Here is a 20,998-nt window from a genome sequence, read left to right as displayed (position 1 = left end):
ACCCACAACACCACACCAGGACTTCTAGTTGTTAGGTAATGGTATTTCATTCCTATGGTGGCTAATAATTTTCATCTGTTGATGATTATTTGAATGTCCTCTTTGGAATGTTTAGTCAGTTCTTTGCTCCATTTTATGGTTGAGTTGTTGAAGTTGTTGAAGTGTGTATTTATTTTGGTTATTAGGCTTTTGTCAGATACTTGGTTTCTAAAGATATTCTCTCAGTTGGTAGCTTGTCTCTTTTTTTTTTTTTTTTTGGTAAAATCTTTTGATAACCAAAAGTTTTTAAATTTTAAGTTAAATAAATGTACCACTTACTTATTTTGTCTTCTGCTGTTTGCTTTTGTTATTAAATTAGGTAATTCATTGTTAAAAGCTAGGCTTTACAGTGTGTTGCTACTGCTTGTACTAAGAATTTTACAGTTTTGGTTTGCACCTTTGTTCCTTTCCATTTTGAATTTATTTTTGTTTATGACATGAGGCAAGGATCTATAGAAATCCAATTTTCCTGGCACTATTGACGAGACTCTTCTTTCCTCATTGAATGGACTTAAAGCCCTGGGTCAAGAGTCAGTTGGTCATAGATATGTGGGTTTATTTCTGAACTTTGGGTTCTATTCCATTGGTCTTTGTGCCTTTTGTTGTGTCAATACCAGGTTATTTTCACTGTTGTAGCTGTATGTTGTTGTTAAGTGCCGCTAAGTCGCTTCTGACTCATAATGACCCTGTATAGGATTTCCAAGGAGCAACTGATGAGTTTGAACTTCCGGTCTTGCAGTTAGCAGTCCAGTACTTATCTTACAGCACCACACCAGCTAGATTTTAAAATCAGGGAGTATGAATCCTGCTTTGTTCTTTTCTTTCAGCATTGTTTTAGCTATTTGGGGTCTCTTCTTTTTCCATACAAAATTAAGGATTGTTTTTCTTATTTCTGTAGAAAATACTCAGAAATTTTATTTAGATAGATGTTGAATCTGCTGATCCCTTTGGGTAGTACTGAAATTTCAACAATATGAGGGGGTTTTAAAAAGTTTATGTAAGTCCTTCTTGTCCTTGGTTTCATTTATTCTTAGGTATTTTATTATCTTAAATGCTATTGTAAATGAAATTTTCCTTTCAGATTTCTCATTGCTGGTGCATAGAAACTTAATTGATTTTTGTACCCTGAACTTTGTAAATTTGTCTACTAACTCAAGTTTTCTTTTCGACTCTATGGGATGTTCTCTATATAGAATCATATCCATGAATAGAGATAATATTACGTGTATTTTCCAGTCTGGCTGCTTATTTGTACTGCTCTAAAATGTAATGCAATACTGAATAGAAATGGTAAGAGTGGGTATCTTTGTCTTGTTCCCAGTTTCAAGGAGAAAGCTGTAAGTCTTTCTCTCTATTAAGTATAATGTTGACTACTGGTTGGGGTTTTCCTTAAGAAAGGGTATTGAATTTTATCAAATGCCTATTCTGCAATCTTAGATGACTGTGTGGTTATTTTCCTTTTTTTCTATTTATGTGGTGTGGTAGTTTAGTTGATTTTATAATGTTGAACCACCCCTGCATTCTACATTAAATCCCACTTTGTCATGGTGTATGACTTTTTAAATAAGCTGTTGGATTTTGTTAGTATTTTATTGAAATTTTTTGCAAGTATATTCATAAGAAATATTGACCCTAGTTTTCTTTTGGGGGTATTGATTAGGTTATGATGCTTGCTTAGGGTACATATGAAATAAAAGGGATGGTGCACATATAGAAACTTGTATACATAATAGAAACTCATTTGTTTGTTGCAGTGACTGCTAATCTTTGCAGTTTATGAAATTATCAGTGGGTAGTATTCATTCTGTGTTATGTATAGGGCTCTGTTGTGCATAGGGCTGCTGTGCATGGGAACCAACATTCTGTGTTAATTGGAGGCAAATTGTATATATATTCACAAAAACATAACACAGGATAATTAAAACTTTGTTCCAACTAAAGTCAAGTAAATGTTATTGTTGTTATTGAGTCAGTTTCAACTCATAACGACTCTTTAGGGTTTCTGAGGCTTTAAATCTTTTCAGGAGCAGAAAGCCTCATCTTTCTCCCTCTTCACAACTGGCTGGCTAAGTGTTTATTGTATGGAGTCGCTAAGCTCCTCAGATAAATGATGTTGTTAAGTGCTGTTGAGTCAATTCTGACACACAGCAACCCTGTACAGGGTTTCCAAGGAGCAACTGGTGGGTTTGAATCACTGACCTTTTGGTTTGCAGTCCAGTGCTGATGCTACAGCACCACACGAGGAGTCCAAGTAAATGTTAGTGGTCTATAAATTCAAAGGGGTTAAAGTAGTGCCCATTTGACTCCCTATTGGTAATCCTGAGTTTCATAGAAGAAAATTTTACTTAAATAATGCCTGACCAGTGATGCTACACCATGGGCTGCCAAAAGAACCAACAGATCTATGTCGGAAGAAGTGCAGCCAGAGTGCTCCTTGGAGGCCAGGATGGCTAAACTTCATCTCTCATACTTCGGACATATTGTCAGGAGGGACCAGTCGCTGGAGAAGGATATCATGTTTATAAGGTGGAGGGTCAGAGAAAAAGACGAAGGACACCCCCCCCCCCCCAGCAAGATAGATTGGCCGAGTGGCAACAGTTGTGAGGTTGGCCCAGGATCGGGCAGTGTTTCCTTCTTTTGTGCGTAGGGTCACTATGAGTCAATATTAACTCGATGGCACCTAACAACATCAAAACAACCAGTGATGGAAAAATATTGTAGTCCTGACGTGATGCTATAGAATAAGCACTGGTATGCTAACTATAAGGTTGGAGGTTCAAATCCACCAGTCACTCCTTGGAAATCCTGTACAAGTTGGAAACAACTTGACGGCACTTGACAACAAGAATCTTTAATTTTTGATATTTAATGATAATCATCTTCTCATAATGCCCTTTTGTCTCCTTTCTCTTTTTTGTTTTATTAGGTGGTATGGTCAAGAAAAAGACTACAATGTACTAGTCATGGATCTTCTCGGACCTAGCCTTGAAGACCTCTTTAATTTCTGTTCAAGAAGGTTCACAATGAAAACTGTACTTATGTTAGCCGACCAGGTATGTAAAATTTTGATGAGACTAGAAACTAAGGCTTAAAATGGTTAACTTTTGTTTGACTGTAACTTCAGTGCACAGCAACCACAGAGTATTACTGTCCTTTGTGCCATTATTTAATACCGAGCAAAAAAAGATTTCGTTGTATGGATTATCATTCAAGTGTACTATATATAGACAGTTCTGGGTTATGAATGAGGCCAGTTCCTGAGTGTGCCTTTAAGCTGAATTTCTAGGTAAGTCTAATCAGGCACATGTGGTTCTAAATTAGTTTTACTTTAGTGCGAGAAATGGTTCAAATTCTTTTCATTTATTTTTAAAAGCTGTATTTGTAGCCAGTGAGAAGATGGTGATGATGAAAAATTGTGAATAGGGATTGGTTGAGTCATTTGAAAGTGAGGGCAAATTTACCTAACATTGAAATGCAAGTATGAGTTGGTCATAAGTCTATCTGTAACCTGGGATTTAACTGTACTCTTCTGACTTCTGAGGAACCCTGGTATGGTGCAAATTGTTGAGTGCTGACTGCTTACTGAAAGGTCGGCACTTTAGCCCACTAGCCTTTCTGCAGGAGAAAGTTATGGCTATCAGCTTCCACAAAGATTTACAGCCTTAGACCCGCTATGGAGCAATTCTACTCTTCTGTTGAGTCACTACCAGTCAATCGACTCGACAGCAGTAGGTTTTTCTTTTGTGCTTTCATAAAGACTTCTAGATGTTTTCCTAAGGGTGTAGGACAAAAACTGGATTATAACTATTTATGTATTGGAGTCCTGGTGTGGCGCTGTGGGTTAATGCGCCAGACTGGAAAGCTGTTTGAATTGTAAGGTCCGCGGTTCAAGCTTACCAGCTGCTTCTTGGAAACCTTATACAGGGTCACTATGGGTCAGAATTGACTCGACTGGCACTTAACAACAATTAGTAGTCAAGTAGCTTTTAGACTGCTCTTTCAGTTGAAGTCTTATTTGTATTCCTGATGAGTTTCAATGTGTGTGTGACAGTTATCCCTCAGTATGTTTGGGGGATTGGTTCCAGAGTGCCTTGCCAGGAACCATTTTTAATCTTGAAAAAATGAAAAGGGAAGAAAAAAAAAAGCTTACTTTAAATTTCTTAAGGTTGCAGCAGTTGTTGTTGTTAAGTACCATGGAGTCGGTTCTGACTCATAATGCCTCTATACAGGGTTTCCGAGGCTGTAAATCTTTATGGGACCAGAAAGCCTCATCTCTCTCCCGCAGAATGTCTGGTAGTTTCAAGCTGCTGACGACCTCGAGGTTAGCAGCCTGATACATAACCACTATGCTACCAGAGCTTGGGGGGAATGTTGTTGTTGTGTGCCATGTAGTCGGTTCCGACTCATAGTGAGGACCCTATACAGGGTTTCCAAGGCTGTAAATCTTTATGGGAACAGAAAGCCTCATCTTTCTTACGCTGAACAGCTGGTAGTTTTGAACTGCTGACCTTGCGGTTTGCAACCCAATTCGTAACCACTAGGGAAATAATGACACATACAATTAAAACTTTGAGGAAAAGACAACATAGTAAAGATAACAGGTAAATGTCAAGGAATTCATAGTTTTAAATTTTGGCCAAGATTTGTTAAACTAAGTGCTGTTGAGAGGTTCCAATTCAGAGACTCTGTTTAGGATTTTCTTGGTGCAGCTGGTGAGTTTGAACCACTAATCTTACCATTCAAACAACTTTGCAGTTCAATGCTTACCCCATAGCACCACACCAGGACTCCTTGTTAACTTTAAGGCTAGTAAATTGTTGGAAATGCTTTACAAAGCACTAAAAACGCTTTGAGAAATACTGTGAAAGAGAATGAAATTTTGATCAGATGTTAGAAAGTAAAACGAGGTGATACAACTGATACCTAAAGGTGGAATGTATATGTTATTGAAACAGTTCCAACCCATAGCGACCCTGTGTATGGTTTCTGAGGAGCAGCTAGTGAGCTTGAACTGCTGAGCTTGCAGTTCAGACTTCTTTGCAGTTCAGACAACTTTGCATTAGCCCATAGTGCCACACCAGAAAAGTAGTGCCCACTTTTATGGAAGAGAATGAAATTTTGATCAGATGTTCGAAAGTGAAATGAAGTGTTAAAATTGAAACCTGATGGTGGAATTTATATCAACAGTCTAAATTCAAAGGGTTAAAAGTAGTGCCCATTTTCTGTAATCAACATCTGATATTATCCAAGCTTAACATAAAAACTACTGGACAGCTCAAACTTTAAAAGGGTATGTTTCAACTAACATGGGTGAATAGTAATTAAGCTACAGATTATATTCTGTAGGCTCAGTAATACTCGGGCATTCTGAAGGACTGTGACCATAGTTACTACATACATAGGACAGAATAAGGAATGCAAAGAAAACTGAGAGTCAGTTCCTTGCCTCTGAGCTTAGAGTCCAGTAGAGAAAGATGGAAAAGTAAGACATTAAATAAAGGGTTTTGAGATAGAAGCCTGTTGGGAGCACTGGGTAACATAGGGGAGTTACAAGAAAGCATTATTAAGTCTTGCTCTGTAGATGGTAGTCCACACTTGAAGTAGTCTATAATTTATACCATTAATTATCTTTTGCCTGACCTTTTCCCAGTAATATTAATAGTACATCTAATGATGGGTATTATTTAGCTAGAACAAATAATCTGTGCATTAAGTGAACCAAATGTTTTGTTTTTAAAGTAGAAGTTACTGCTGTACTAAGTGTGTGTATGCTCTAACATCTACATTGCATGCATCTCCCTTTGAAGATATGCAATAAATTGTTTTTGTTGTTGGAAGTGCTGTCGAATCAGTTCTGACCCATAGCGACCCTGTAGAGGGGTTCCAAGGCGCGACTAGTGAGCTTGAACCACCAACCTTGCAGTTCAAACCGACATTGCAGTCTAATGCATTAACCCACAACGCTACACCAGGACTCCAAACAGACTCCTACTGTCCCTAGGATACTCAGGGGCATCCAAGTCATAGCTGGGCCCAAGCCTGCTTAGCTTCTGAGATCAGAAGACATGGGGCATATTCAGGGAGCTGTGGCTCCTAATAAATAAATGTTGTTAGTTGTTAAGTGCCGTCTAGTTGTTTGCAACCCTGTATAGGGTTTCCAAGGAGCAGCTGGTGAGAAATAGGTGGTGTTAAATCAAAGATTATAGATATGGCTTCTAAAGACATTTGACATAGTGAAGGATTAGGATATATAATCTGTGTATCCAAAGTAGAAGGTGCTCTCGGGAAAATGGGAACAGATACTTGACAATTCGATCATTTAAAACTTCTACAGTAGGTTTTACAAAAGCTTTTAAAAAAAAAAAAAGGAAAAGAATGCTGATGGAATTCTTAAAACCCTCTTTCAAAGGCAGTCTGACAACATCTGACAAACTGGAATATGTATGCATGGCCTTCAACCCAGCAATTTCTCATAATTGTATAGGATTTATATCCTATACAAGGAAAAGCACACCTGTAAAGGATATATGTATATTAATAGCATTAATGCTGTTGTTAAAGTGCCATCAAGTTGGTTCCGACCCATAGCAACCCTATATAGGGTTTCTGAGGAGCAGCTAGTGAGCTTGAACCGCCGACCTTGCAGTTCAAAGGGCTTTGCAGTCTGGCTCATTAACCCACAGCACCACAATAGCATTAATGTATGTGTTGTTAAATGCCATCAAGTCGATTTGGACTCAGAGCAACCCTGTGTAGGGTTTCCGAGGAATAGCTAGCTGGTGGGTTTGAACTGCCAACTTTGTGGTTTGAAGTCCAGTGTTGCTCCTACAGTGCCACACCAGGAGTCCATGTTGTTGTTACCAACTCATAGCAGCTTTATGCACAATGGAATGAAGCACTGCTTGATCCTGTGCCAACCTCACAGTTGTTGCTACACTTGAGCCCATTGTTACTACTGCCACTGTACTGTTCCATCTCATTGGGGGTCTTCTTTCTGTCGACATCCACTTACCAAGCATGATGTCCTTCTCCAGGGACTGGCTCCTCCTGATAATTTGTCCAAAGTATAAGAGACAAAATTCAGCCATCCCGGCTTCTAAGGAGAATTTTGACTGTACTGCTTCAAACACAGATTTGTTTGTTCTTTTGGAAGTCCATGGTACTTTTAACATTCTTCTCCAACACCATAACACAAATGCATCAATTTTTCTATGGTCATCTTTATTTGTTGTTCAACTTTCACATGCATATGAGACTGGAAAATACCATGGGTTGGGTGATACGCACCTTAGTTCTCAAACTGACATCTTTACTCTTGAACACTTGAAAGATGTCTTGTGCAACAAATTTGCTTAATGCAGTAGGCCATTTAATTTCTTGATTACTGCTACCATGAGTGTTGATTGATCCAAGCAAAATGAAGTCTTCAGACAACTCTAATCTTTTCTCCATTTATCATGAGGATTTAAGTCCTCTTTGCTTTCAGCAAGCAAGATTGTATTATCTATGTAGCATAGGTTGTTAATGAGTCTTCCTCCAGCTTTTATGTCAGGTTCATCTTCATATAAACCAGCTTCTCAAATTATGTGCTCAGCATACAGATTGAGTAAGTATGCTGAAAGAATGCAACATGGGCACACAGCTTTCCTAATTTTAAACCATTCAGTGTCCTCTTACTCTGTTCAAACGACCCTTTTGGTCTATATACAGGTTCCTCATGAGCACAATTAAGTGTTCTGGAATACTCATTCTCTTTGACCAGGAGTTCATAGTGGGACAAATTTGTAACAACGAGACTGCTGTGAACTGGGGACTGAGAAATATGGAGTCTTGGTGTGGCACTGGTACAGGGTTTCTGTGTCAGAGTTGACTTGATGGCACTAAACAACAACAATCTGTGTCGTAGAATATTTGTGGTTATTAAGGAGAACAATAGTGCTATCCAATTTGGCTTGGAATTTGCAATAAGTTAAGGAAAATTTGTTGGAATGATTCCCCCCCAAAAAAACATGCAAGAAAGGAAACCCCATTATATAAAGGGTCTTCAAAATAACTCCCCCTTCAGTGTATGTGGAGTATGTGTGTGCGCATGTGTGTTCGTTCATAAGAGCATGGAAATACGATCTGGGTGGTAACCAATGTATTTAAACTCAGGCTTACCTTGAGGTATAGGATTGAGAGTGGAAAGTAATGATGTATGCTCTTTGTAATTGCTTTTGCTTTATGTAATTGGTTATAACAACTGGAGCAATTCTGAGTTTATTGTCATTTGAATATTGTAAATACCAATTCTTCTATAAGATTAGTCTCTTGTGTTTACAACCGTTAACACTGGAAGGTCAAGCCAAAGGACATTATGGGTGTATGCTTAGATTTTCATAATTCTAGATAATAGATATATAGACTTTACTGGCTTTGTCTGTTTAATTTTTCCTTAGTGCTATTTTTATTTACTCTAAAATTATTAAATGTAGTTGTAATGTTTTTAAGTCAATTGAAAGAAGTTTGCATTAAGAAATAATATGTTGCTTTAATTCATCATTTAACTCGATGATCCCTCCTTCCCCCTTATTCTTTTTCAGATGATCAGTAGAATTGAATATGTGCATACAAAGAATTTTATACACAGAGACATTAAACCAGATAACTTCCTAATGGGTATTGGGCGTCACTGTAATAAGGTTAGTCAAAAGCTCTTTGCATGAGAGAACAAAGAGTATAGTATCTCTGAGAATTGCTTTGGTAAATTTTCAATCTTTGAAAAACCATTATAAATTGAATTTGTTGTTGATAATTGCTTTAAAGGATTGTGCTAGGAAGATAACCAGCTAACTCTATTAACTTAGTAACTTGAAATAAATTTCAGCTTACCCAAGTTTAGTTATATGGAAATATAAAATTCTAAAGGCTTTGTAATGAAATAAACTCATCTATGTTACTTAACTATTGAGTAGTCGTATCTATTTTCATTCACTGGGATAGTGAAAAATCCCCATTATACTTTTTCTCCAGAATGCTAAAACTTAGATTTTAACCTAGACTCTGAAGTGTGCATTTTCTTTAATATATGTGCTTGTGCCAGTTTGGGGACCACTGACCCATCTGTCACCATGACATTGACATTTGCTGGCTGAGCATGAATGGTAATGAGAATTCCTTTGGTTTGTGTATTCTTAAGAGGATAACATTTGAGCCTGCTTCAAAAAGTAGTTGACAGTTTCTTACATGGGTGCTAATAAGTTGAGTGGGTTCTCTGTTTTCCTTCCCCCCTTTTTGAAAGGAAAATATAGATAAGTGAAATGAACATTCTTACAATAAAACTAGTGTTCATTGGGGTTGAGTTTATGGGGTGACTTGTGAGTGGGTTTTAGTTAGTGGTGCATGATTGTAGTTAGAAACTAATTGAAATTTTTCTTCATTGATTAGTTTTGTTGAGTGAATTACTTAATTTATTGATTCAATGTTGAGCTCGGGCAGACAGGCAGCATTGGCAATGCACTAAGCATGTTATGATCTGACAGAAATTCTCAACTTCAGGACAACTTGGGGATTTTTTTTTGTGTGTGGGTTTTTTGTTTTGTTTTGATTTTGGAAGGAAGATTTCCCATTTATTTTATTAATCCATCAGAGAATGTTTGGTGTTTTTAGATCTAGATATAAATGTTTACCTTTGTTTGCCTGTATGAATGCCAACTTGGAGCCGTCACTATTAGAATTGATGTTATTTGTTAACGTGTGAGATAATGTTTGGCTGACCAAGCTTTATGAAATTAATTTTTGTGGTTGAAAACTGAGTTTTAAATAATGAAAAGTATTAAAATCTACATATAACTTACCATTCCCAAATTGCATCTTTTTCTTTTCTTTTCTTTCCTTTTTTTTTTTTTTTCCTTTTTCCTTTTTTTTAAACCACTGTAGCTTTCCTTTGAAGCATCCAGGTTCTTAATTGTTATTTGCAAAGCCTGGTGATTTAGGTGGATAGAAAATTACTGGTCTTAATTTTGGGGACAATTTTGTCAGTTCTGACTCTCTCTTCTTTTGGCCATTTCCCAGCTTTGCCTTCCCATTTTCTTACCCCTAAAGACCATTATCCTCAAGTGATCTATGTTTAGCACAGGCATTTTGAGTTAGCACAGCAGTATATGGTTCTTGGCCTTAAAATTAATGATGGCCTAAATAATACTGCTTTGCCTTTTTTTTTTTTTTTTTTTAAAGAGTAGCTTGTTAATCACATAGTTGTGTTAAGAAATCCAGATTGCCCAGTGGTGAAAGGCTATGGAAACCTGTGTTTTCTTTAGTTATCAAAAAGAATGTGAAACTGCTTGTTGCTGTACAGTTTCAGAGAAATCCTGGAATAGAAGGCAGTGTTACTTGAATAAGGGTCATATACCAAATGTTGCTCTTGAACATTTTAGATTAGTTTTGTGTTTTTATATGTGCATGTAGTTGGTTTTCTATATTGTAGTTTTAAAACGCCAGGTGCACGAGAAATCTGTAGTCAGCTTGTTCCAGTAGTTTTCTGTTCATGGGGTGGGAGGATTTGTTGGGGACTTGAGGTCAATTTTTAAAAGTCAAATTTTTATTTGGGAAATTGTTCTGAATTTGATGCTTAGGAGTGGCCATGCCAGCTTAGTGATTTTGCTCATCTCTTCCAGTAATCAGCCCTGCATGCTAATTAAAATAAATTTTAAGGTGACTAAATGCCTTCTACCTCTTCCTTACTGAAGATTTTTTTTACCCCCCGCACAATCTTTTTTTTGGGGGAAGGGCAGCAAAGATTGCAGATCTAAATTCCCCGTTTATGATTTTAAAAGTTAAAAAGCCAAATGTCACCATTGCTATCCCTGTTTCAGGCAGTGACACAATATAGTGGCATTTAAAACTCAAGTATTCTCCAGGATTCAAATGTTCTTGAGCATGTGATTCTTATTTGGAAAACTGAGAAGCTACAGTGCTTGGTGGAAGAAGGATGGCATTTGGCTACCCTGTTCTTTCTCTAATGCCTCGGTGTTGCCTGTCTGCGCCGGCCATTGTTGCAATGTAAGCAATACTGTTTGATGCACTGCCACCCTCTATTGTCTGTTTAGTGTTTAGAATCTCCAGTGGGGAAGAGGAAAAGAAGCATGACTGTTAGTACTTCTCAGGACCCATCTTTCTCAGGATTAAACCAGGTCTGAAACTGTCTCCTATTCCAACCTCAATCCCAAATTCATGTGCTTTTCTTTTTTATTGTTTGATTTTGATTATTTTTGTTTTGTTTAATTCTGGAGAATGTAGATCTTGCTCAAGCACTCTTACGTTGGCATTATTCAGACATACTTGGCAAACATATAACATTACTAAGATATTTCTTTGTGGCTTTTGCTTAAAACTTAAAGTTTAGAGAAAACCTAAAAGAAAATAGGATTTTGTGTAGATCTTTAACATCTACATAAGGAAGTATGTTAGTTTAGTTTTGAAATTCTTTACCTAATGGTAAATGCGAGCTATACTATTTCATTTTTTTAAATGTTATTTGGCATTATAGAATCTAATGCATGAACCACTTGTAAATTCCGTTGCATCAGTGCTGTATAATGAATATATTCTGCCTCATCCCTCTTCCCTTTCCCCTTCCCTAATGAGTCTCAGGTAAGTGTAGATCGGATTTTCTGAACTAATGTTTCTAGAATTGAGTCATCACAGTCTCAGTTCTCTCAGCTACAACCAAATGGCTGTGTACACTAGAAGACATCTAGGTCTTAGCAGTATAACAGTATAATTGAAGCATTCATCAACTATAAATGATTACCATCAGTAATGCTTTAGATGAATCAATGTATAACCTATTAATTTCATTTTTGACAGCTAGATATATTAAACCCCAATGAACTCCGAAGTTCTTTTAACTAAGGAATCTTTTCTCATGCAAGTTATTTAGTATACACTGATAGGGATATATTAGCATGAGTGATCACAAAGGAGTTTTATTGATATGTGAATATCAATATAACGGGATACTGGATAATCGTGTCGTTCTTGTCCTTGCTGCCCATCTTGTTAAGGTTTCAGAAATTCAGTTATTTTTATTCAGAGACAGAGAAGCACTTATGTGTTGACTGATTTTGATTGGGAAAGGAGGACAAGGAGTAGAGAGGTATATTACAAGACTATATTAAAAAAAAAAACTTGATTATTTTATAGTATAATTTAATAATTTTCATAAAAATTATTAAATTATTTTATCTTCTCTACATACAGGTTAACTGTGTTGTGAGGAAAAGTGACCTTGTGAATGTATTGGAAGGGCAGGACAATGTGAACTCTGGGTAGTAATATAACTTCCTAACAAGTATTATAAAATAAAAAGTAGTAGTTTTGAAGAAAACATACTTCCTACTGAATGAAATTGCCCCAATTTATCAAACATTAGCTCATTTCTACTTAGACATTTGAAGAATAGGCTTCATTCTTTAAAACTGGCACCGATTTTGTGGAAAATTGGTGGTGGTGGTTATGTGCCGTGGAGTCGGTTCCGACTCAAAACAGCCCTGTATAGGGTTGTTTCTGAGGCTGTAAATCTTTGAGAGCAGAAAGCCTCATCTTTCTCCCACAGAGCGGCTGGTAGATTCACATTGCTGACCTTATGGTTAGCAGCCCAACTTGTAATCCACTGAAGTACATTGTTAATAAAAATTTATAGCAGCTTGACCACCAAAGCAAATTTGCTCCTCTCTTTGCATATTTCAGCCTGTAACTTATGACTTACTGATGGATATTGACTTTTCCTCATTTACCTATTTGTGGCTGGTTGTACCCTTGGTATCACAGTTTTCATGAGAATACTGCCTTTATAGGTTTATAAATTCAAAGCACACGGAGAGCTACTAAAGAAACTTAATACCAAAAGATAGGGAGCTACCAAAAGTTTTTGTTTTTATTTCGAGTAGATTTCCTTTTAGTTATTTTTTCTTAAAAATAGGGATAACCTTTGTCTTAACAGTTACATTTCTTTTGCTGATTATTATTTTAGAGAGAGGAGGATAACATGAAGATTGGTTTACTTGGCTTTTACTTTTAATGTTAAAGACTGAGATGTTCAGGAAAAATATTTTTTGTTTACTTAATAAATTAAGTTTCCTTTGTTAGAGTTGTGGAAGAAAAGGCACTGAGTTTTTATAAAGCAGTCTTTTGGTTGTGAGAAAATATCTGGTTATCGAATCTTGCAACAGAACATTTGAATGTAGATTTAGACAAGAATGAAATTACCAGACATAATCATACATCGGTGTTTCCTTTTTTCTTTACCATATTGAAGGACAAAAGGAAGCAATCTCTAGGAAATATTCCTTAGGAATTTCTACGTACAGATTATTGTTAACCTCTAGGAAATATTCCTTAGAGGAAATTCTATGTATTGATTATTGTTCACTCAAAATGCACGTATTTCTTAGGGTGCTTTAAAAAATATGAAGCTGGTTGTCTTTTTGTGTTTCTTTTTTCCATGCTTTGTTTTCTATATGAATCTGCGAGAACTTAAGTCATACATTTTGTTTTGCTTGACCAAAATGTGTTTGACTCATTCTAATGTTTGTGTGCTGTGTGGTTCACATATCAAAACAGTTAACAGTGTGAGCTTTACTATATTGCTTGTTTGATTACTTAGGAAATGAGTTAAATTTTATTATTTTGGGAAATTTCATTAACTAGTGACATATTATTAAGAAATTTAATCTTCATTGTTTCATAGTTGTTGTTAAGTGCTGTCAAGTTGGTTCCCACTCAGCGATCCAAGTGAAAATAAATTCAAACCTCAATGTTTTTACCCAATTATAATTAAGAATAGGTTGTAGTGCCTGGCTGGAATAGTGTTGCTCATCTTCCTAAGAGCCAGCTGGTCAGCACTTTGTTACCCAAATCAATATACATTATCTGTTTTTGTCATAAACTTTAATAGACTAGTTGATCATGTTCCCCAGCACATCACAGATTGTAAGCTGGCAGAAAGGACCAGATGTCAGTCTAATGGAAAGAACCACAAAATTTAGGTATTTTGCAGTTTTTTGTTTTAAGTGTTTGCTTTTCTTCCAAAGTTTTTAATCTTAGTAATTTGGATTACCTAGAAAAATTAACTACATTATTTATGAGGATCTTATTCCCTGGGTATCCTATAAATGAGATAGTACTAAGCTTTACTTTGATTTAAAATACTAGTTTGGGTTTTAGTTAACTTATTTAAACTATTAATTGTAAGCCACCGTAATTTAAATGCTAATTGATTTTTTTTTTAGATCAACTTGTCATTTTCCAGAAGTTTAATCTCATTACATGCATGCTTATTTAAAATGTGCTTATTTTTTATTGTTGATAATAAAAATCTTGGTTTTATTGCCAGTTTCAAACTATCAGGGATGTCTTACGTTAAATACTGAGCATTCTATTGGCACACTGAAGGAGCAGCCTTTGTATTAGGCGGGAAGCGTTTGACATATGTCTAGTTTTTGAAAACCCATGCTTAATAGTAATAGGATGTCAAATTTCATTGTGGCATACTTGTCAATTCTGCTGTCACACATGTACACATTTCTCCCTTTTATAAAGACAGGCTCCTGAATGTATAATGAAATTGTGCAAATGGCAGTATAGACCTCTTATCTATATACTTTTACCTGACTTACTGATGAGGACTTGTGAACACTTATTGGGGTGTCAAGTCTGTTCATTATCTGTTCTACTTTTGATACTTTATTTTAATGTTTGTGTAAATAAAATAGATGCCATTTAATTGACCAAAGTTAGAAACCTAATGTGTTTTTATTTCTCTTTTAAAGTTATTCCTTATTGATTTTGGTTTGGCCAAAAAGTACAGAGACAACAGGACAAGACAACACATCCCATACAGAGAAGATAAAAATCTCACTGGCACTGCCCGATATGCTAGCATCAACGCACATCTTGGTATTGAACAGAGGTGAGTTTGAAAATTGAATGTCATTATATCTATAGGAGACGTCATTAATGAATCTTTGAAACATTTGAAGTTGTTTCTTAGAATATCTAAAGATGTCTCTTGGCTGAGAATTTGAAGGCTGCTTATTAATCCTTTTACCTGTTGCTTTAGGTGTAGTGCAGGGAAGCCAATTAAATGAGGTCTTTTGTTTTCTTGGTTGAAGGTTGTCTCTTTAGAGAAAATATTGTATGATGGAAAGTTAGATGCATAAAAGTAATTTTGTCTTGCTTGTTTCACTTTTGTAGCTAAAAGTAGTAGCATCTATTTTCTTAATGTGGATCTTGGGCCTTTTATACTTTTGAGTGATGCAACTTGAATTTTGGGAAAGAAAATATTAAATTTTACAAGGTAGATGTTACCTGGGCCCCTAGTAAACCAAAGGAATTTGGTTAACTGTCCTGTTTTCCTCTTCCAGTATCCACCACATATAAATACACAAAATATATATTTAAACAAGTTACTATAGTCACAAAATCTGCTTTCTTTCTAGTTTTTCTTGTTCCCTTTCAATTTTTTCAATCACTTTTTGCTTCTTAAAATGTATAGAAATGACAAATGATGTGTTCCCTGGTTAGAATTCATGGAAATGATTTCATGCTTAGGAAGTATCTACTAATGCCTGAATAGCCATGGTTGATGTCTAATTTGACTTTTTCTGTAGGCCAAAATATTTTAAGGCTTTAAATATACAAGGGGACTTCCAAAACTTAATGGAAAAAAATTCTATCATCTTTTCATTCCATACTTTTAACAAACTTTTGAAGCCCCCTCTTAGGTATCTTTCTGTGTGTCTTGTTGTTGTAAAGTGCCGTCGAGTCGGTTCCGAACCATAGCAACCCTAGACAGGGTTTTTGAGGCTGTAAATCTTTACGGGAGCAGAACGCCTCATCTTTCTCCCGCGGAGCTGCTGGTAGTTTCAAACTGCTGGCCTTAAGGTTCGCAGCCCGATTCGTAACCATATATATATATGCCTTCATGCTGTTAAGTGTCATCCAGTTAATTCCAACTCATAGCAATGCCTTGTAGGGTTTCTAAGGAGCAGCTGGTGAGGTTTGAACTGCTGACCTTGTAGTTCTTAGTTCAATGTGTATCCTATAGCATCACACCAGGACATTCATAGAGGTACTTAATTGAATTTAAAATGTGTACTCATGCCACCATCCCTAAAGTTATCTTTATGAGCTTCTGTAAAACTTGGTATCTGGTTTTCCTACTTGGAGCTTTTGGTATCTGGTTTTCCTACTTGGAGCTTTATCTTTCATTGGCTTCTTTTAGAGAGTTGTTTTGTTAAAAGCCATTTGTTCTGCTTTAAAAATTAAACTGTAGGATGATGTTCATTTTTTTAAATTTGGATTTTATGACAAAAGTTTGTTTCGGTTTGTTCATTATGAACTTTTTATTATAAATGCTAGACACAGTCTTAGAGCTAAGTACCTTGCATATGGCACTAAGGCACTTTGAAGCTGCGTAATGTTCTCTTAAATTTTGGAAGATTTCTTGTGTACCTGACTTTCTCTCACATGTTTCCCCATAATGGTTTCAGCTCATAAAATTAAGTTCTCTTTTCTAGTCGTCGAGATGACATGGAATCATTAGGATATGTTTTGATGTATTTTAATAGAACCAGCCTGCCATGGCAAGGACTAAAGGTAAAGTAAATCTTAGATTTACATTACAAATTTATTTGTTTTTAAGAAGTAAAAAAATATATATTGAGTAAGGTGATCTTTAAGGTCCCTTTCAAATCAGAGATTTTCTAAGTGTGAAATAAAGTTTTCCTAATTTACAGCTGAGAAACTATTTGGTTCCCCAAGCTTCTGGTATGCATTGGTAACTACTAGCTTTATCTTGATGGAAGTTGATACAACTTACAAGTGGAGACTTTTCAAGAACCCTATTTTCGCAGGAATATTAATTAACATTATTTGTGTGATTACTCTTACATTTAATAGTTTTATTAACTTGGAATTTCACTATGAGAGTCCTGTGTGTTTAATGATAAATTCCTATCTTAGAATGTATAATTTATACCCGTATTTATTGAGCATGTGTGAACTAGACATAATTGCTCAGTTCTTTGTAGCCTAATTTAATATTAATATTTTTATATTAGAAAAATATGTTTTACTCTACTTATTGTTGTTAAGTGCTGTTGAGTTGGTTCCAAACCATAGCAACCCTCTATAGGGTTTTGGGATCAGAAAGCCTTATCTTTCTCTCTCAGAGCAACTGGTAGGCTCAAACTGCAGATCTTCCCTGTCCAGTGTTTGTCCTACACTCCCAACTCTATAGTTATTACTGGCATTGAATTATGGCACTTGAAAAAATTACTGTTGATCTGCTTTTGCCTTTGCCTTAGTGTTGAAACCATTAACAAAACTCTTGGTAAATTTTACACATCCTGTTGTTTCTGATAGACTCACTCAATCCTACTAGCTAAAAATGTTGTTGAAGTATGGACTCTGACCTCAAAAGTTAACCAACAATTAGAAGGAAAGCTTTTTATATGGACTTTGTTGTTGCTTTTTATTCTGGTTTCAGATTTCTCTTAAAATCTCATGTGTTTGTTTAGTGTATTCAATTATTTAGGTTCTTCTCAGTAGTATTGAATATGTCTTTGTGATCTATTTCTTATTTTCCACAGGCTGCAACAAAGAAACAAAAATATGAAAAGATTAGTGAAAAGAAGATGTCCACTCCTGTTGAAGTTTTGTGTAAAGTAAGTATGCTTGATCACTGTTTTTTGAAAAAAATGATCTAAGACAAAAAGAAACATTTTACATAATAGTTATCCTATAAAATACCTGTTTTTTTTTATGCTTCTGGTTTATTTTGGAGAGTTCTGGGTGTGGCACTGTAGGAAAAGCACAGAGTTGCTAACCACAAGGTTAAAGTCACAAGCCATTTCTTGAAAACCCTGGTCTCTATGAGTCAGCACTGACTCGATGGCACTTAACAGCAACAATCTGTTATTGGAGGATATAAACAGGGCTGGTAAATTTACCCAATAGATCCATACCAATCTATGAGAGAAATTAAATTAAAAAAATATTCCCCCCTTTCCCTAAACTGAAACATACTGGGGGAAAAAAAATCAATTGGTCTGTTGTTAAAAGGCCAGAAAACAGACAGATCAGATCAATTCAGGGCTTCAATCTGAATGGTTTAAATGGGTTCATTCATGACTAGTGCAGGTAAATCAGAGTATAACTTGAATTTGTAAACTGTGGGTGTATGGAAACTATGACTTAAGTGTGAAAAAATCTGGTCTAAAATCCTGGGATGGAAGCCTGGAAGAGGAGTAGTGAGCCTTTTCAGGAACCTGATGCTTGAGATAGGATTTTTGCTGGTAACTTGGAGAGCAACACACATTCAGAGTGATGAGGTCGGCCACCATTTTTGAGGTAGGCACCATTGTTTGCTACCAGTGATTTAGTTGCTATGCAACACGCATTCTGCCCTTCTTCTAGAATGGAGGCCCTTTTTCTAGCAAGATGTCAACCAGTAAAAATTCCCCATACAATTTCACTTTTTGTCTGCCTTGACTGAGTTGGCAAGAACCAGTTTGAAGACCTGGATCAATCGAAAATAGTTGTACAATTACAGAATATATAGTTAAAAACTCAAACTTCATAGGAAGGAAGCCAAGTGAGTTTAAACAGATGAGGTGTATATGACATAAGAGCTAAGCATGGTCTCTACTTTCAAGTGTTCTGTAAGATATGAATTGCTCATCTGATATAATTAGAAAACCTTATATGAGTAAAAGATGAGTGATAGGGGGAGTGAATCATCATAAGTTAAAATAGTACTTTGTGAATGTGGGAAATGAAGTCTTTCAGTTTTCCCTATCCACAAACATGCCTTGCCCCTTTTCCATATATCTACATTGTGGTCCTGTAGGATAAGTACAAGGTCAGCAGTTCAAACCCATACAGAAAACCCTATAAAGGATCTATGTGTGACAGTCACATGTTACAGTCCACCTAAACGTAAAATTTAAATCTGTATATGTTGAAAAGCAAAACATCAGAATTTCTGTACAATACATATAATAGGAAAATTTATTTTAGTGGAAAATTCAGTAATTTTTACAGGAAGAAGAGCAGATTTAACACATTCTCTGCTTACAACTTCATTAATTTTGATCTAAAAATTGAGGACTGCTCTATTTTTATGGGCTCGTCACAATTTTTGATTCTTAGTGGACCCGACATACACGTATGAGGTATTTTTATAAAGCAGTGAGATCATTTTCATATGTCTCATCATTGAGCAATGCTTTTTATCTGTAATCCTTAACAAGCTTATTCTTTTCTTCTGCTTTTATCTGGTTTCATAAGGTGGTACAAAAATTTATCTAGTAGACGAATTTCAGTTGATTGGTAAAAGTTAACATTACAATATATTTGTTCTATCCTGGGTTGACTATTCTGGATTTGAAAAGTTCCTCTGAAATATAAGGATGTCTCCAGTGAATCAGTTGGTTGTGAGAAGAGAATGTCTCTAACCTGCATTCCTCTCTCCATTCACTTTTATTTGAGTAGAGAGTAGATAAAGGAATTTGTGTTGCCTGTTCTTTTATATTTTACATTGCTGGTGACCAAATCTGTGTGATGACTAACTTATCTAGAGTCTTATGTATTTATGTGCATACATATTTCTATATTGCTTATGAAACCCTGACAGTATAGTGGTGTATGCATTGTGCTGTTAAACACGGTCAGCAGTTCAAATCTACCAGCTGCTGTGTGTGAGGAAGACGAGGCTTTTTGCTTCCATAGAGATTTAACAGCCTTGTTGTCTCTATACATGGTCACTATGAGTTGGAAATGACTTGACAGCATATAACAACAGCAACATAGAGGAAAAGTTAGGATCTAGCTTTTATAAAGAAATCTCAGAAGCACCGCTTGTTTGGCCTTTTCATGTTGCTGTTGAACTATAAGACATTATAAGTGCTGTAGTGTCAACTATGTTGTTGTTTTTAGTGCCATCGAGTTGGTTCCGACCCATAGCGACCCTGTACAGGGTTTCCGAGAGGCCCTGTATAGGAGCCACTGTGTTCATTCCCCAAGTTAACAGGTCGAACGTCTTCATTAACAACATAGTGTGTAGGAAAGGCATACATATTTCCCCCTATAATCTAATGGGAGCCCAGTGGCTCCATTTGGTGTAAGTACTGGACTGTGAACCACAATGACCGAGGTTCAAGTCTGCCAACTGCTCAACAGGGGATAGATGAGGCTTAATGCTCCCATGAAGATTTAAAGCCTCAGAAACCCTACACAGGGTTGCAATGAGTCAGAACCAAGTCAAAAGTACAAGAACAACAACATAATCTAACAGGTTGGACAAAAAGATGACATATGTTAAAAGGTTTGAGGAAAACAGATCTGCTTACAAAGTAGTAAAACATTCAATGTAACATTTTAAACTTCTATTTAAATACAGTTTGTTTTCTTTAATATTGAAATCAGGTTTTGGCTTTAATTATGTTTTTTTTAACTCTTGAACCTATAGGGGTTTCCTGCAGAATTTGCTATGTACTTAAACTATTGTCGTGGGCTGCGCTTTGAGGAAGCCCCGGATTACATGTATCTGAGGCAGCTATTCCGCATTCTTTTCAGGTCAGTTTCCAAGACCATAAACTTCGGGGAGGGGAACTGATTAAATCTGTCCAACATATTCTACTCTGAGAAGTAACCAATTAAATAAAGTGGGCCTAACCAATACAAATCCGACATGACAGCCTAACAACCAATACAAATAAAAAAATTTAAGAAATGAATTCTTTTGAGCCAATTTGGCTCGTTCTCTTTCCCCTTCGCCCCAAGCCTAATTTTTCAACAGTAATTATCGTTCACATTAGGTATTGTTGTTGTTGTTGTTGAGTGCCATCGAGTCGGGTCCGACCCATAGCGACCCTGTACAGGGTTTCCGAGGGTGTAAATCTTTACGGGAGTAGAA

At 36.1% G+C, this 20,998-nt stretch overlaps 1 protein-coding gene across 7 annotated transcripts in view; it reads left to right on the top strand.

Annotated features, from left to right (window-relative positions):
* Positions 1–20,998, top strand: part of CSNK1A1 (casein kinase 1, alpha 1) — a 50,599-nt gene that overhangs the window by 21,242 nt on the left and 8,359 nt on the right. For 4 of the 7 annotated variants that reach the window (XM_006863865.1, XM_006863864.1, XM_006863862.1 and 1 more), the window contains 6 exons: positions 2,966–3,092; positions 8,622–8,720; positions 14,850–14,989; positions 16,599–16,677; positions 17,673–17,747; positions 20,552–20,658. In XM_006863865.1, coding sequence (XP_006863927.1) covers positions 2,966–3,092; positions 8,622–8,720; positions 14,850–14,989; positions 16,599–16,677; positions 17,673–17,747; positions 20,552–20,658 — 627 coding nt within the window. Of the gene's footprint in view, positions 1–2,965; positions 3,093–8,621; positions 8,721–11,126; positions 11,211–14,849; positions 14,990–16,598; positions 16,678–17,672; positions 17,748–20,551; positions 20,659–20,998 lie in introns of all 7 variants that reach the window. The other 3 variants (XM_006863861.1, XM_006863866.1, XM_006863860.1) reach the window with 1 other exon arrangement.

This window comes from Chrysochloris asiatica, unplaced genomic scaffold (genome assembly GCF_000296735.1).
Source record: "Chrysochloris asiatica unplaced genomic scaffold, ChrAsi1.0 scaffold00057, whole genome shotgun sequence".
Classification (NCBI taxonomy): domain Eukaryota; kingdom Metazoa; phylum Chordata; class Mammalia; order Afrosoricida; family Chrysochloridae; genus Chrysochloris; species Chrysochloris asiatica.
This window is presented reverse-complemented; position numbering and strand designations above follow the sequence as displayed.